The sequence below is a fragment of the Xiphophorus couchianus genome, chromosome 6 (genome assembly GCF_001444195.1).
Source record: "Xiphophorus couchianus chromosome 6, X_couchianus-1.0, whole genome shotgun sequence".
Taxonomy (NCBI): domain Eukaryota; kingdom Metazoa; phylum Chordata; class Actinopteri; order Cyprinodontiformes; family Poeciliidae; genus Xiphophorus; species Xiphophorus couchianus.
The window spans coordinates 3,524,351-3,540,823 of NC_040233.1; the positions used below are offsets into that span (position 1 = coordinate 3,524,351).

General features: G+C 37.6%; 2 protein-coding genes across 6 annotated transcripts in view; one reads left to right on the forward strand and one right to left on the reverse strand.

The window, feature by feature from the left end:
• The window catches only part of LOC114146700 (uncharacterized), a 66,900-nt gene extending 57,765 nt beyond the window's left edge, over positions 1 to 9,135 (forward strand). For 3 of the 4 annotated variants that reach the window (XM_028020985.1, XM_028020984.1, XM_028020988.1), the window contains 4 exons: positions 163 to 272; positions 373 to 486; positions 1,263 to 1,389; positions 1,482 to 1,687. In XM_028020985.1, the coding sequence (XP_027876786.1) occupies positions 163 to 272; positions 373 to 486; positions 1,263 to 1,389; positions 1,482 to 1,492 (362 nt within the window). In that variant the 3' untranslated portion in view covers positions 1,493 to 1,687. Of the gene's footprint in view, positions 1 to 162; positions 273 to 372; positions 487 to 1,262; positions 1,390 to 1,481; positions 1,688 to 7,741 lie in introns of those variants that run through there. The other variant, XM_028020986.1, reaches the window with a different exon arrangement.
• Positions 9,136 to 9,894: 759 nt separating this feature from the next.
• Positions 9,895 to 15,892, reverse strand: asip2b (agouti signaling protein, nonagouti homolog (mouse) 2b). Of its 2 annotated transcripts, none has more exons than XM_028020990.1 (3): positions 15,521 to 15,892; positions 11,642 to 11,712; positions 9,895 to 10,888 (listed from the first exon to the last, which is right to left on the reverse strand). In XM_028020990.1, exons 1-3 carry the CDS (start codon positions 15,527 to 15,529, stop codon positions 10,663 to 10,665), a joined length of 306 nt encoding a protein of 101 aa, XP_027876791.1. In that variant the 5' UTR covers positions 15,530 to 15,892; the 3' UTR covers positions 9,895 to 10,662. The 2 variants fall into 2 exon arrangements, with proteins under 2 accessions (XP_027876791.1, XP_027876790.1); XM_028020989.1 differs by having other exon boundaries at positions 9,895 to 10,830; positions 15,521 to 15,861.
• Between the last annotated feature and the right edge of the window lie 581 nt (positions 15,893 to 16,473).

A 16,473-nucleotide genomic window follows, 5' to 3' on the forward strand; every position in this document is an offset into this window, starting at 1 on the left:
CCCGAGAACACAAAATAAAATCGTTTTCACTCATGCTCTGTGGTTAGCCGAAGCCATTTATTGTCAAACAAAAATCATAAACTTATGAGCCGTACGTAAACACGTGATCTCCAGGGAAAACGTAAAGGAACGTTTTCTGCTTGGACTCGTTTCCCTGCTCAGGCGCCTCCACTGGTCTGCTGGGGACCAACGATAACGACGCAGGCAACGATTTCTCTTTGCGTGACGGATCTCAGGCGAAGACTCTGGAGGAGTTTTTCCACAGTTGGGAGGTCGGGTCAGCAATGCCATTTTTTTTTTTTTTTGTCCTCCATAAATGTTTGTATTTGAGCGTGTTTATCTTTCACCGGTCCCATCTGTCTGCGTCTGCAGCTGGAGCCAAAGTGCAATAAATCCACGGACGTTTCCACCGCAGCGGCGAGCCCGGCGGGCTGCGCTTCCTTCTTCTCTTCCCCAGATTCGCCTCTCAGTTCCTGTTTCAGGGTGGTAAGTGAAGAGGAAAATACTTCTGGTATTCCTCAGCCGCTTTTTAGCTTGTTGGAGATAAAGAAATTCAGGCGGATTTAAGAAAAGAAACAAAAAAAAGCACTGTGTGAGGAGATTTGTCTGGCAGGACATCTCGAGTGGATTTTTCCAAAATTGGATTGAATCCCATGGCAAGAAACAGCAGATTAATTGTCCAACAAAATTGTTTTTTCTCCTTTTCACGTGAAATTTTGTTGAGATATTCTTAACGCGACCATACGATCCGCACAGAAGGAGAATTTTTATAAGGTAAATAAAAACCCAATGGCAAAACGTTAGCATTAAAAAAAGTCTATGCATGACTGCATGAGAAGCTCTGTTAGAGTAAATATAAATCCCTGTAAAAGTCTTCATTTTTAGTTGGATTGTTTACAAATAAAAATGTCAAACCTTTAGCCTGAATCCGTATATAGCATTTTGAATAATATTCATTCAGATGTGCAAACCTGGTAGAGGAGACTTGCAGCTGCAAATGCAGTAAAATGTGTACAAAGATCTAAAAAGTGCGGTGTGCATTTATATTTAAAGAAAGTTTTTTTTTTTTAATTGTCATTTATCAATTCACAAGTATCTACTACTTTTTGTGAGTATATTGCAAAAAACAAAATGAAGTTTGTGATCAAATGTAAAACAAAAAACAAAAAGAAGCGCTAATGCTAACCTGATGCCGGTTAAATTCAGAGTGTTTGGAAACCAGAATAGCAGCTAGCTGCGGCGATGTGTGTGTGTGTGTTCAGGTGGATCCAGCCCAGTTCCTGTCTGTGTGTGGGCGGAGCTCCTCCAAAGCGCCCTGCAGGTTAGCAGCGGCGTTTGTTCACCTCTGCCAGCAGAATTACATCCCAGTGGAGACCCCCGGCCAGTGTAGTAAGAACAGCAGCACAAAGTGACCCAGACGTTCAGCTGTTAAAATCCATTTGAAATAAATTGAGCTCTTCTTTTTTTCTCTATTGTTTCAGTGAAGGTCTGAAGGACAATCAAACTGAAGACTTGACCTCTGCTAACTTCTGTTCAGAATGAATACATTTACATACCACTGTCTTCACTATGTATTCATTTCAGTAACATATTTTAATGTGTTGTCATATTTGCTAGTGTACTTTGAGAAAGATTCTAGAATATTTTCAACAACTTTAAATAAAATCCTTCTGTCTTTTGTGCATCAGTATGGTTTGGTTCATCGTGATGCACTGGGAGGCGGCTAATCAAACCCAGTGATACAAGGACAATAAACCATGTATTGATCATTTTGACAATGTGGGCAGAGGGATCTATTATGTTTCAGTATTTCCTGGTTGCAGTGAAGGTCTGAAGGACAGTCTTATTATTATTTAATTACCATTCTAACATGCTACAACACAAGGGATAGTTCTGTTTTTTGCTTGTGTTTTTACTTCCATTTGCATTTCTGCCCGGAGCCGTTGGAATTGTTCTGCTTTGGATAAATTGGTAAACAAAAAAAGGGGCTTTAGCATTTAACTTGTGGAATAACTGTCCAGGTGGTTCTTGTCATGTTGAAGTTTTTATTGAAACGCATAAAAACACTGAGCCAACAGGTGAGGTTAGGGAAGGAATGATTTACTGCGACATCAGAATTATTGTGAAGTCTGAGGAAAGTCAATCTTCTGATTTAAGAGTTTCATAATCCTCATCTGTGTTTCATAAATGCGGCTGCAAGATTGGCTGAATTTGATGTTAAATCATCCCAGAAAACCAGTTACTAAGAGTTTTGTAAAATAAATTGTTGTGAGAATCTTTTCTTTCCATAAGTGACATTTTGACCCCTTCACCACATCATACTTTTGGACATTTCATTAAATATTCAGATTCAAAACTGAGTTATGTGTCACAGACTGCTTATATGTCAGTTAATACCAGCAAAGGTGAAGAGTCGTACCTGTTCTGAGAAAAAATTCTACACTTCATAGAGAAATGTTCCCCCGATTTCAAAACTTTAGCGGAAGTGTTGCAGCAGGGTACAGATTTAGTCATTTTCAGTAGCGGTTGGTCCATAGGGGGCGCTGAGGGGCTGCTCTCAGATGTGGAGAGGGAAAAAAAAATCTAAAGATTATATATACTAAAAAATGTATTATTGTTGGGTAAATTGTATTTTTAGTAATTATTAAATATTCGTTGTACCATGTAGCCTTGTAGTTACATTTAGATAATGTTTAATTATATGCTTTTACTCTTTTCCTTCTATTTTAAGTAATGTTTCTGTGTGTTAAATAAGTTTGATTCCTTCTTAAGGCCTCCTTTGGGAGAGAGAGGTGACAGCTATTCTCAGGATTTGTTACTCTGCGGGGCTCCTTGGGAGATGGAGGTGTTAGTAGTTCCCAGCTGAGTTTTACAGTCCTGCAGGAAACTCTGCTTTGTTCTTTGTGCTACAAAGCCGTTGCTTTGAAGCTATACAACGTGTCCCATTGGACGCCGTGCCTGGAAAAGAAGAATCTAGAGTGTAGATAACCTGTGTCTAGATAGTGAATGTCATTTAGCGCTGCAACTATGTGAAGAATTGTTTTCCCCTCCACCCTTTTAGAATTGCAGCGCCCCGTGTGGCAGGGTTCCTAAAATCAATAAAACAGAGGAGCGGGAGATGTGTTTTTCAGAGCAGTCGGAGATTTGTAACTGAAAGCACCTCTCTGTCTGCTCTCCTCGTGAGAACAAAGAATCTAACTCTCTTGTTTTTCCTATGTTTGTTTAAATTGTTTTAATAGGTATTTAGACCTGACAATTATCAATGTCATTTTCCTTAATAGTGTGTGGCTAAATGTAATCTCAATTATTTACGCAACAAAATAAATACATAAATATGCTGCTCCGGCTAAGTGTTGCTAAGGTTTTTGTTTTGTTTTTTTTATGTGAAGCTCCTGTTGCCCTTTTTGCTTCTGCTAAAGTGTTAATGTTTGAAGAATGTTATATTATTATGGAATCGTTGTCATTTTCTGAACATTCGTTTGAATGTTTCCAAGAATTTTTCTCACCAGGCAGTCGCCGCCATCTGCAAGGAACACAGAGGCCGTTTGTTCCCCCCGGCGGTCTCTCTGAACACAATGAGCATCTGAAAGCCAGAGCAGTCAGTTACTCTCCTGTGAAACAAAATGAGCATGTTTGCACTATTTTAACTATAAAGCATTGAGTGTACATATTAATATATGTACATATTGTTCTTTAAATTTTTCAAAATATTTTTTGCACAGAACGATGAGGGTGTGTTGACACGGCTAAAGAGAGATTTGAGTCCAGGTCGTTCATGATCTGTATCTTGTGACTTACAGTGCGCCTGTGACGGAAACCTTTTCAATACATAACTCAAATGAAACATGTGGGAGTCGCCAACTGACCGGATAACAGCCTGAATGGAGTTCATCTGAGGCGGAGCGCCGCCCACAGCCGCCTTTTCACACAGCAGGAAACAGACGGTTATTTATTATTATTTAATTTTAGGTTTCTCTCTTAGCAAAGTGTGAATAAATTAAAGGGGAAACACGTTCGCCAACACACCGTCACGAAGCAGAGGTCCGTGTTATGGAACAGTTCTTCTTTCAGTCCAATTCAGTTCAGAAATACTTTACTTATACCAAAGGAAAATGAAATGCAAGTCATATCATCCAAGGTTCTTCCAACTGTTGTTGTAGATGCTGATGTTGTGATCAGGTAGGCTCTCTAGTGGTCTATATTGCAGCGAATCTGAAGTAGCCTCTGACTGAAGATACTCTTATGAAACAGGTTTGCTACATTTTAGGAAGGGAGTAAATCCCATCTCATTATTAGGGGAGGGGGAAATAAAAAGGATTTTTTGGGGTGTGTGTGGGGGGAGTCAGCAAAGTTACCTTGACATGTAACGTAAAACGTGGTTTGAAAAGTTTAAAACCACCTTCAAGCTTCAGGACCAAAAATGACTAGTAATGCACATCAGACGTGTTTTTCTCAGTAAACAAACTGTTGAGAAGTGAAACTAAAATTCAAATGTTGCTTCTGTACGAGTTTTGTTCAGTCTCACTGATCTAATCTCTGCTACAAAAATGTAAGGTTCTAAATAAAAAGTTTAAATGAGTAGCTCCTTAATAAAACTCCTCATAAGCATTGATTTATTGTAATGGCTCCCAATACATGTTATGGGCTATTAAAAATTATAACTTAAGTTGCTTTATTTTTAAACCTTTTTTAGTTTTGCTGGAAGGCTGAGAACCAACATGTAGATAGAAATGAATATCTGGGGAGAATCAGAACATAAACGTAACACTTCTAATTAATCTAAGAGTTAAAGTGCTAAATATGAATGAGATATTTACTACCTTTGCCAAAAAAGCTTAAATTAATTCTAGACTTTTCCAAGATTGGTGGTTCCGGACCCCCGACCTCCTTGGGATTTCTGCCCATGGATTTTAATGTACACAAATGTATGCAAGTTGAATTTCAGAAATTCACTTTAAATCTAATAAGTTACTCATAGATCCCTCACATTTAAATTCCATATGGTTGCAGTCACTGATCGCAAATCGTGTGTTTTTATTCCGTCTTTGTGTCTTTAAATCCAAAGTGGCGCCATGTAAATGAATGGACTCTTCTTTTTGTTTGTGAAGCCCCTTCACAGTGCTGGACCTTTACAATTTTGCCCAGTTAATATTGGACTTTTTTCCTCTAAATTTGTCTGATGCCAGACAAAATATATATTTTTTAAAATTACAAGAAATTTGGCCCCTTGAAAAAGAAAAGATGGGTGGAGGTTTTCTGTACGGTCCAAAGTGTAGCTTGCTATCGCTAGGTGATTTCAGACACCTGAAGCGTCTGTCAGATCATAGTTTGGCAATGAACACAACCACTTCTGATCATTATGGATTACTTTGTCATTTTACATCATAAAAGTCAATAAGTAGCGATCACAGGTTGTGTGTTTTCGCACCATGCTGTTGGGAATGCTGAAACAAAGGGGGCGTGGCTTACAACTCACAAATGTACGAGTTGTATTTGGCAGTTCCTATTTTGTTCAACAGGTTTATTTAGAGGGTGTAAGGTTCCTTTATTTCAAGCTGAAACTTTAGGGTTCATTACATATTAAAATAGAATTGATTGACAATGACTTAAAGGAAAAAATTATAATAAATAGGACAACGTTGGAGAACCTAAACCTGCTAAGTCTCACTACTTTCTCCCTGGCATGTCTGCTGTGTCCCTTCTCCATGAGGCTTCATGATGTTATGTAACTTCACAGAACAGCTGGACTTTCATTGAGAGTAAATTACACACGGGCGACGTTCCCGCCACACTTTTCATGTAATCATTTGTCTAAGAAAAACCTTTCAGAACCACGAATAGTTTTCCTTCATCGTCACAATTCTACACTACGTCGTGTCTTTTCAAAAATAGAAGTGAGTGTACTCTTCTTGTTCACGTTAAAGCTAAAATTAAAAAAAAAAAAAAAACACCCACATGGTCACATTCAGAAGTTTTGATGTGATCTTATTTTTGGAGCTGCTCTTGTTTTCTCACCCACAGAAGGAATTTCTGGGAAAACACATTTCAGCTCTTCTCTTTGATAAATGAGTTCCAGGTGAAGAAACTGGATAAATAAAGTGGTTCCTGTCAGCAGCCTGCTGCTGCTACTTCTGAGACGCAGACACGGGTTCTTACTCAAGAGCCTCGGAAAGCCAATAACAGTGTATATAATACTTTGTAAAAATAAAATGAAACAGAATGCTCATGCTGCAGTGCGCCATATTAAACCAGTCTAAATTTGTTGGCTGTGGTTGGAATACCAGCCTTCCTTCTTCCAATCAGATCCTCCAGGAAGCTTCAGTCTGCGGTTCCACTCACACTGTAATGATGCCCAATGCTGTTTCAACATCACTGACAGATTTTTAACTTCATTTTTGTTCCTTTTCCATTGCTTAATATTACAACCACAAAATTCTATGTATTTTATTTATTTTGGGAGAGGGGGATTTTACATGAAAGGGTAATAAAGTAGCATATGCTCAGGGTTTTGAATATTTTCATAAATATATGCAATAGAATGGTTGAATTTATTGCCAATTCAACCATTTGCAATAAAATCAAATGAAGCTGAATGCCTGTAGAAGTTAGTACAGAAACAATGAACAATTTTTAATTTGACTATATTCTCTATGTACTCTATATACTCAAAAACTATTTTTGTTGTTAGATTATTAAATAAATATGTGCTCAACAACAAAGATATATTTGTTGTTTTTAATCTGTTATTCAATCATCAGATCGGTGCAAAGTGCTATTATTCAGCTCTCGAGTGTTTCAGGAACCCCCGATCATTCATGTTTAAAAAAATCAAACTTTTAGAAATGTGGGCTGTGAACGCTAGCATTAGCATTAGCGTCCGTGCTAATGTTTTGCATTGAGATGCTATTTTAGGCTTGAATAACTTTGCTGATAGGCTAGCTCCTTTTAGCACAACTTGAAGACAACAGTAGTGTTTTCCAGCGAGACGTGGTGTCGTTTTTTTTTAAGCAAATATTGACCCTCAGTGGACCAAGACAAACTTCTTCATTGTCCAGCGCTTGGGCGTCAGATTTACGGGAAAAGGCTGAATAGAAAGGTTCCTTGAAATTTGTGTAATTACTTAACCAAATTAACGTGTTAAAGTTCCCAGCCCTAATCTTTATTTTATAAACAAAAATTCTAATTTATTTTACAGTGAAGTCTTCTCTTTCACCTGCTCTGCAATAAATAAAAACTCCAATATTTCAATGAACATAAGTAGAAAGGAACAAATTATTGTAGGTCTAAAATAAACAACAATATACGGTTTTTGCCTTAATGTAAAATGTGTAATTGCCTAACATTTTAGGAGGAATAGTTTCTGTTTTGTTAGTCTGTTTCCACCAACAAAATTGAGAATGGTCTTCAAAACCATTGAAGACCATTGAACCTTGAAACAACCTTGAACCTTGAAAGCGATCAACCTTGTTTCCAAGGTTGATCAACCTAGGAAACAAGTTTAATCAATGGAAATAACCAAAAACCTTTATTGTATCCACAATTTGAAAATGAAAAATGAAAAAACATTTGCTCTTCCTAACATTTCATCATTGAAGATCTCATCCTAAAAGTTGCTCAGTAATTCTTAAAAGAAACCCCAAACGTGTCGTCGTAAAATCGCTCAGGTTAACCTCAGTGAGAGCTTTGGAGTTGCTTCGTAATAAAAGAAATTCTTAAACTTCCCTGATTCTTGTCCACACAGCGCGAGTCCAACTGAGTCCAGCAGCAGCACAAAGGAAACGTGTTTCCTGATGGAGAAGACGGACGATGCATCTGTCATTTCATGGCTCCCCTGCCGACACATTTAAGTCAATCTTTCTTCTCATGCTCTGCCCTGAAACATGAACGCGTCTTGTGTACGGAGCTGGACTGCTTCTCTGTGACCTTCAAATCTTTTCATGTTTGTGAGTGAGAAAGGAACTTGGGAAACACACCAGACTGTGTTCCATTAAATGATCTCACTGGTGTAGTCAGCCATCCATCCTTCATTTTGCCTTCAGTCAGTCAGACTCAGTATTTGCCTTCTTTAAAACATCCTGTATTCGTTTTAGATCATCAAACAAATGATCAGACAAAGATAACCTGACTAAATGCAACATGCTGTTCTCTCAGCAGTCTTTTAAATTCACGTAGAGAAATTTGTAAACCACTCTTCCTTGAAGAATACATTTGATTGAGCCACAATGGAGGGTTTTTGAGACATGCTTTAGCTAGCACTGCACCATTTCAATTGGAGTAATTAGTACTTTGACCAGCTCTCTCCAAACCTTTCAGTCTTTTCTTAATAAGGATAAACCTGCTGATGTGCTTCCTGTGGTCTTGTTGCATAATCCAATTGTGCTTCATCTTAAGGTCACAAACAGATCGTTGAATGTTCTCCTTCAGGATTTTCTGCTAAAGAGCAGCAGGTTGTGAAGCAGCAAAGCAATAAAAACCACAAAGTTAACATGTTTTAAGGCTGATATGATACCTTTTACATACAAAGCTGGTTTTATGGGATGGACACATTTTGAAAGGTTTAAGTCTTGGAGATCATCGTGATGCTATTTGCCAAATGTAAGGCAGGCGTGTCTGTTGGTCTGTTGGTTTTTGTTGAGGCCTCCAGAGTTTTACATGTTCTGGAGTTGTTGTTTTTTTTGGTTTTTTACTGTTTCAACAATTAATTGACCTATGATTAATTGTTGATCAATGGTTTATTAGATTCAAATTAGATCCTATCTATAAACAAATAACGCCCGCTTAGTCCTTCTTTCAGTGTTGTAGTGTGGCCGCCATCCAGCAGAGGTCGCCGCTGATCATCGTAAAGTGGAGCCAGTTGATAAAGAAACAAAGATGGCAGGACCATACCAGAACGGGGGAAGAGAAATGGTCCAAACAGAGTCTGCATTTTATGCGTTTCCGTTTTGAAATATAGAAACTCAACAATCTCCTGTCTAACCCTGTCACAATAAACAATAAACCAATTAATCGCATCATATATTAAAATGGCCTCTATAATTTCCATTTGCATAATTTATTGTTTTTTTTCGTCAGACTGACGTTTTGATCTCAACCAACCCTTTTTTTTGAAGAACAGTTGTTCTGTTTGTAAAGATTACATTATTTATTTTTTGGTTGTTTTATTTCTTTTTTCCATATTTAAAATGTCTTCCAGCTATAGTATTAAATGTTCATTAGAATTAAAAGTTTATTGATCTTTGAGAATGTGCTCTTGCATTATTATGCCATTACCATTGCATTACTTGAAAATGGTCTCAAACAACATTATAGTTTATTGCAATAACTTCTGAGACAAGTTATTGTCCGACAAGATTTATAAGTGGCAGCCGTACTCCTTACGTTTCTCATTAACAGCACTCAGTCAGCTCAGCTGCATGGTAACCAAAAAATACTGATGTGCTACGAAGGTAAGGAGGTGATAAAGAAAACAATAAAGTTTTATGCTTTTCATCTTTTATTAAAGTTCCTGTTTTGCTATATTTTAATAATATATCTACGTTTAACGTGAGAAAACAACAATTTCCATTTTTTTTAGTCGGTATTTAATATGGCTGACATTAAGTGATGTTAAAATTGTTTCATTATTATATAATGAAAACTTTAGCCTGTTATGTTATGGAAAAACGGTCAACCCTGCCTGCTAGAATCCTACATGTGGTATTTAGTAATGTTATCTTTGACATAAAAATATATTGGATGATCTGAAACATCTAAGTGTGACAACAACAAAAAAAAAGAAATCTGAAAGCTTATTTTCCCAACAATGTAAATTGTGTTTTTTTTATTCTTTTAGGATGTTTTTTAGTAAAAAGAATTTTTTTTAACATTTCAGCTCAAAACAAACCCCATGACATCATCAGTTCACTGCATATTTATTAGATAGCAAAAATATAATCATTTGAACTCATAAAACCGTACACAAATAATTAAGTGCAAGCAATAAAGGAATAATAATGTACATGAAATTTGTTTTTCCACATCATTTCTGCTGTGACTCTTAAAGAAAAGATGCTGAAGTCATACAGTAAATGTCTCCACATGAGTGACAGGAGAGAATATGCAAATATTTAAAAACAACAATGCCTAAAAATCAGTCACAGTTAACATGTTATTGTCTGGAAACATGAAAAATGACACAAGTCAAGCTTTCCATTGGCTACACCGTCTGATAGGAACACCATCCCTGTTTATAAGACAATCTTAGCGCAGCAGTGATGCAGAAAACTGTCTCGTCTCTGTAAGGCGACATACACTGATGTAAGCTACAGATGTAAGCTAACAGACGGCTTTGTTGTTGTGTACTGAGCCAGAATTGTTTCATAAACTTATTTATTGTCATTTTTACAGAGAAATGGCAAGAATCAGTGTTTATACAGGCAACGTTGTACACTTTTAGTGAGATATAGCAGGCTCATGTGTTGAGTCTTTATCTGCCTATTAATGCTGCGTGTGATGACAACTTAGCTTTTCTTTTATGCTACATCTTCTTAGAAACATTCCCTTATTTTCACTCTCTTATTCACAGCTACTGCGCTCTGCCGTTGGATGATGGTTCGGGTCACGTTGAAGCAGAATTAGAGAAAACTCCCCCAGTGTGTGCTGAGGTGTACCGGCGGGTCGCCACTAGGTCCTCTTCAGGCAGAGCGGATTCATCCTCCAGCAGTGACAGATGGTGTTAAAGAGGCGGCAGCGGCAGGAGGCGCACGGGTCGCAGCAAGGCAAGTGTGAGGAGCAGTTCTCCATCAGGCGGCCGCAGCGCCGCGCCGGGGCCAGGATGTGGGACTTGTGTCTCTGAAACGGCAGTGAAGGTGACAACGTGGCATGTTGGAACAGAGACAGGACCTCAGATCTGTGCAAAAGGAATAAACCAGGGAGAAAGTCTGGAGTCGACTCAGCTGTATGTTGGGACGGGTGTGTGAAGGGTAAGCATGTCGCAATAAGAAATTAATCAGTTAATCACCTGATCAATTAAAATGAGCTCAATCATTTCCATTTTGATGATTAATATTTTTCAAGGGCAGTTTTGTTTACAGAGACAATCCTTATAGTTATGCTCCCAGTTGTAAGAGGTTTTTGTTTTCTTGTTTTTGGTTGTGTTTTATTTTGGAACTGTTCAAATGTGAAGTGTTCTTTGAAAAAAATGTAAGTTTATTGATGCACTGGAGGGCGAACCAGCATTATTACACCATTCTCAATATAATCACCTTCCTAAAATGTATCACTTTTGGAGAAAATCTTTTTTTTGGCAAAAGTGATTTTTTTAAATGTTTTTGAAAAGAGAAAATATAACTTATGCCATTATTTTAGAAATGTGACGACATAATATTATCGCCTATCGTAATAATTAGTGGGACGATTTATTGTCCAACATAATTTTTTACCGTGACAGGATTAGTGGAAGGATTTACAGGGGAAAAGGTAATTGATAGGAGTTGGTCAATAAGGGAACTTTATTTCTTGTTCAGTGTAAGAAAGCAAAACTTTTGTTAGGTAACAAGAAGGCATACAGTATTTACTGTATTATGTTGACAGTAAATACTGTCAGCTTAGTATTTATATGCCCCAAGAAAATTGCTTTAATCAAGAAAGATTAAAAACTTACAATTTGAATCTGCTCTGCTGGAGAAATCTTATGCCTCGCAAATAGTCGTCTTGTTTTAGTTTGTCCACAAACTGGGAAGAGAGATAACAAATGAAAAAAGGTTTATTGACAAGAAACAAATTTTTCTTTACTATTAAGCATTATTTCAATGCTAGAATTAAAAGAAATGACACTAGAATGGAGATCCTGTGGATCTGTTGCGGTTGTCTTTAGAGATGCACTGGTCCAATATTAATCTCTGTATCCGTCTCCATATTGGAAAAAAATCTACAGCTGGTGCACTTTCTGAACCATTTGAGAGGTTTGTTGTAGTTTATTTTTACATGTTTGACCAAGGTAGTCAGTCTACTGTTTTATTCAGTTTCCTTATTATTTATTGTACATTGGCTGTTCTACACCTAATTTCACTGACCTAACAAATTAATAGCTACATACAATAGTTCACTCTACTCTGAACTTAATTACTCCCTAAAACAGCTAAAACTGAATGTAAAAAATCAGATACTGGAGACACATTAGCTGACATCCAATCAGCCTAAACTCCGTACATTCAGAGGAGTCTATGTTGATGAGAAGAGATTTTCCTAACAGCGATGCTGTATTCAGTAATATGGTGATGTTGTTTTATAGTCGATCTATCCAGCTTTCACTGCTTTGTTCACTGTAAAAAATCCAACCAGTGTCATGAAGTGCGGTGCGGTGTTGGTGGTGAGGCAGACGCAGCGGACCCAGGTAAGATGAATATGGTGATTTAATGGATAAAGTCCAGAACAACACAGTCCAAACAACGAGCAGCAGGCACAAGGACACACTCACAACGAATAGCACAGAGATTGACGACGACAAGGACCCGACGAGGAACAAGGAACACAGGTGGAGTTAAATACACGGGAGGGTAATCACAGAAACGAGACACACCTGGGAACAATCAAGGACAACGAAGAGACTCAAGGACAAGGTAAACTCTAAATAAATACACAGACAACACAGAACATGACAACCAGATCTCAAGTCAGTTCTAAACTTTCCACTTTTTTAAGTCTTAGAACATAATAAAACCATTTTAATTTCAGAAACTAAACATTTTATTTTGTCCTTTTTAAATCTCTGGACAGCAGTAAACAAATAACTCTAAAACATTTTTCTCGATTTAACCATGGTAAAACTCGACTTTAAAACCAGGATACTGTCATGATCCTGGGAACTTTGGGCTTTGGTTTTCCAAAGTTTATCTGATCATTATCTTGTAGTTTATTTATGTCCAGTAGGGTTTAAAATATTTTGAATATTTCCCAGTGTTCTTTATTGTTAGGATAATGTTACCTTTATAAAAGGTTTATTCATTTGTGCTCAGTTTCCTAGTTTATTCTTCTGTTTATCATTTACACCTCAGCCTCAGTAGAAACTCATTGGTTCTCACCGTCCTTTGTTAGAGAAGGGTTTTCTTTTATGGTTTCCTAATTATAGACCTCCATTTCACCTCCTGCCTCCAGTTCTGCCTACATTCGTGTCCGACTTGAAACCAACCATGACAGATGCATACCGAACTGTAATTTATTTCTTATTTACTGTTACGCCCGTGACATTAGCCTTTCATAACAGACGGAGAATAATGACAGAGAACAAAAAACAATCCCCCCAGGCCAAGCTCAACCTAATCATCGGAAAGAACAGGGTTTCATTTAAACTGGCCTATCACCAACTAGCAGGGCGTTCGAGGGGTCAGCGAATTGCCAGATAATTGGTGGGTGAAAGCAACAGAGAACTTGGCACGTTACATCTGTTTTGAGCGACGGAATTTAGAGCTAAAGTAGATGAACATTTATCTCCGAGGCAGCCAAGAAACGCTCGCCATTAATGAGTTGAAGATGTGAAAATCGGTGCAAGTGGAGTCCTCTAGGAAGAACAACTCCTCAGTCATTAGGCAGGACTTCTTCACCCCCTCTGTTTAAGAATATGCTCCTTTGATCTCCAGAGGAAAATATGTTAGCAGATGTTTTGGTTAGCCGCTCCTAAAGAGAGTTGTCAAGGCTTAATTTAATTATACTTTGAGCAGGAGAGGTTGGACTGGTATCCACAGACCAATGGCGTGGTATTGCTTAAATATGAACAAACACACTGTGCTGATTAGGCGCAAATCAATGTAGTCACCTTCACAATGTTTTGATCATAACTGAAGGGACCCTTGAGCTTTCTCACACGGTTAGTACTGCAAAAAATCTGAATATCCAGTTGGGATTTTACTGGACAGGCAAACACAAAGCAGTGCAGAATAGTGAAATGGAAGGAAATGATACATGGATTTCAGAATTAATTAGCATATGAAACTGTAAAACGTGTTGTGCATTGACATTCAACCCACTTTTCTCTGATACCCTTAACTTCCTTCCAACGTCACTGAATAAGTAAATAGGCTTCACCTGTGTGAAATTCAGTCTCAGTGAATCTGCGTGGTATTGGTCTAGATTGTAGAACATTAATAAGTTGTGGAAAGGTTTTATTAATGGCATCGCGTGCGTGGGTGATGTGGATTATTTAACACCCACACTTTTCAGACCGAGTTCTTTGTTCGCCTATAGGCTCAATTTGGACAAAACAAAAGTTCAAAACAAAATTCGGTTTTTAAGGGACATTTCTGGGACGATGACTGAAGCAGATGCTTAGAGTGCTGTACTTGGTTCCGAATAAATGATCATTCAAAGTATGAAAAATATTATTCTGTTTTACTCACTTTTATAGCAAAAAGCAAACAACAATTTCTTAAACATTCACAAATGTCTTACTTTTATTAGAAAAAAACGAGAGCATGATAAGTTATCTGTATTATGTAAAGAGTGAAAAATAGGAAAGAATAAACAGAAACTTTTATCAAAGTGGTTGTAATTATCAACAGTTTCAAAAAGTCAGTTTTGCTCTTAGTCTAGTCTATTAATAGTATATTTATAAAATATTTAAAAATTTAGGATTTCACAACGTGCGTTTGAGTCCAAAAATAAAAAGTTACATTATGTGGGTGCGATGTGTTTTTTAAGTAAATTTAAAAAACAAACAAGAGGAGTCTTCAGCATAATTTCTTAAGTGTCGTAAACCATGATTTTTATGACCGAAGTCATAGAGTTCAAAGGCAATGCAACCAAAGAATAATGTATATAAAGTTTTGACTTTAAAGACTTAAACCAGACACGTTTCTCTCATTACTGGAGCAGAAATAGTTTTCAGTAATTCTAATTAACCTGAAACGAGACAAGTTTGGTTTAACTATAGACATTAAAATGAACATGTCTTTTGATTTCCTGCAAACCTTTTGTTTCAATGGTGTACCTTAACATTAAAGTCTGTTTGAACCAATAAAAATGACTTAATATTTGATTTATAAACGAATATTGCTCTATCAGACGCATTTATTTAGCTAAAAGTAAAATAACATTTTCAAAGTGTGAATGAAGTACATCTACATTTTTTTGAGATTTCCTTTGTTTGTTTGAGTGATTCTACTTTATACAATGCTATTTCAGACCCCACAATAATATATTCTGTAAATACTGAACAATTGTTAATCTGAGATACCAGTTTGACTGATAAAAGCCAGAATACCGCATGCTTAAACAGGTGAGCTTTAAAATGTCCGTCATTAAGCAGGTGTAGTCAATTAAGTCTAAGCCACATAAGAAAGAAATGAGCTAATTCCTCAGACTTTTCTAAGTTTGCCAGATGCGAGATGGAAGCATATATTGTCAGACGGACTAAAGAAATGCCTAGCTTTATGTGGGATCTATCCACAATTTCCGCAGACCGCGCATCCCTCAGGCCCACAATTATTACGGATAACAAACAGCAGAAAACAACGCCAGCTGCAACAGGTTTGCTCAACGTCCGTACCTGTAACATTCTCGGTCTTCCTCGCGTCTTTTTTCGTGTCCTCTGCCCACGAGAGCGGAAAGAAAAGCAGCAGCAAGCACAACAAGTGTCTGCCGGTGGAGCTTCTCATGGTGCTGGAGGAAGAGAGTAAAATCACCCTCGCACTCAGAAAATGTGTCTCTGGGTGTCAGCGGCTGTTGGAAAAAGTGAGGGGTGAAAAATGAACGCGTCGGTTCGCCTACTTTTTTTTTTTTTTTGCTCTCCCTTATCTTCGGTTTTGAAGGCTCGGGTCCGTGTGAGACTCTGACGAGGTCTTACGCTTCTACCTAGGCCGAGCGCGAGCGACGAAAAGGCGGAGCGGCGCGCGCCGCCCCCGCGTTACCGTCTCGAGACGCAGCTGGCGGGAGGTGATGCTGTTTGTGCTGCTCCACGTTTAACACGAGCATCCTATTCACATTGTATTACTGACGCAGCTGGTAAAACGGAGGTGAGTTTTGGGTTTCATTTAACCAATTCGTTATTTTGGTGCTACTACATCTAAAAAAAATTAATGCAGTGTAAATATGCAGTATTTCTTTTCATTTCTCTCAAAAAGTGAAACTCGTATGTCGTAAAACATCATAAAAGCGACATATTCCGAGCCTTTATTTCTTGCAATTTTTTGACGATTGTGGGTTTTCAGACAATGGAAACCTACATTTTAGCATCTCTGAAATTTTGAATACTATGAAAATGTCATTATCAGCTCCTGACCCTAATCAGCTACTTAATTCAAAACACCTGCAACACCTGGGAGAAAGAAATTTTGGATGAACTGGTTTTTTGTCTGTATCAAAATTGGTTTATTTCACAAAGCTGCGATGGAAACACTCATTTCGCATCACAAGGCACCAGTGTTGTATAGTAACGAAGTAAAAATACTTCACTACTTTACTTAAGTATATTTTGGAGTACTTCATACTTTCCTGGAGTAT

What these genes read in the sequence shown, in the direction of transcription:
- asip2b (XM_028020989.1), bottom strand. Translation starts at nt 15,629, where the DNA reads ATGAGAAGCTCCACCGGCAGACACTTGTTGTGCTTGCTGCTGCTTTTC. An exon ending in GAAGACCGAGAATGTTACAG is followed by an intron (nt 11,713 to 15,520) that starts GTACGGACGTTG and finishes CTCTCTTCCCAG; the next exon opens with TTTGTGGACAAACTAAAACA. An exon ending in CAGCAGAGCAGATTCAAATT is followed by an intron (nt 10,831 to 11,641) that starts GTAAGTTTTTAA and finishes CTGCCGTTTCAG; the next exon opens with AGACACAAGTCCCACATCCT.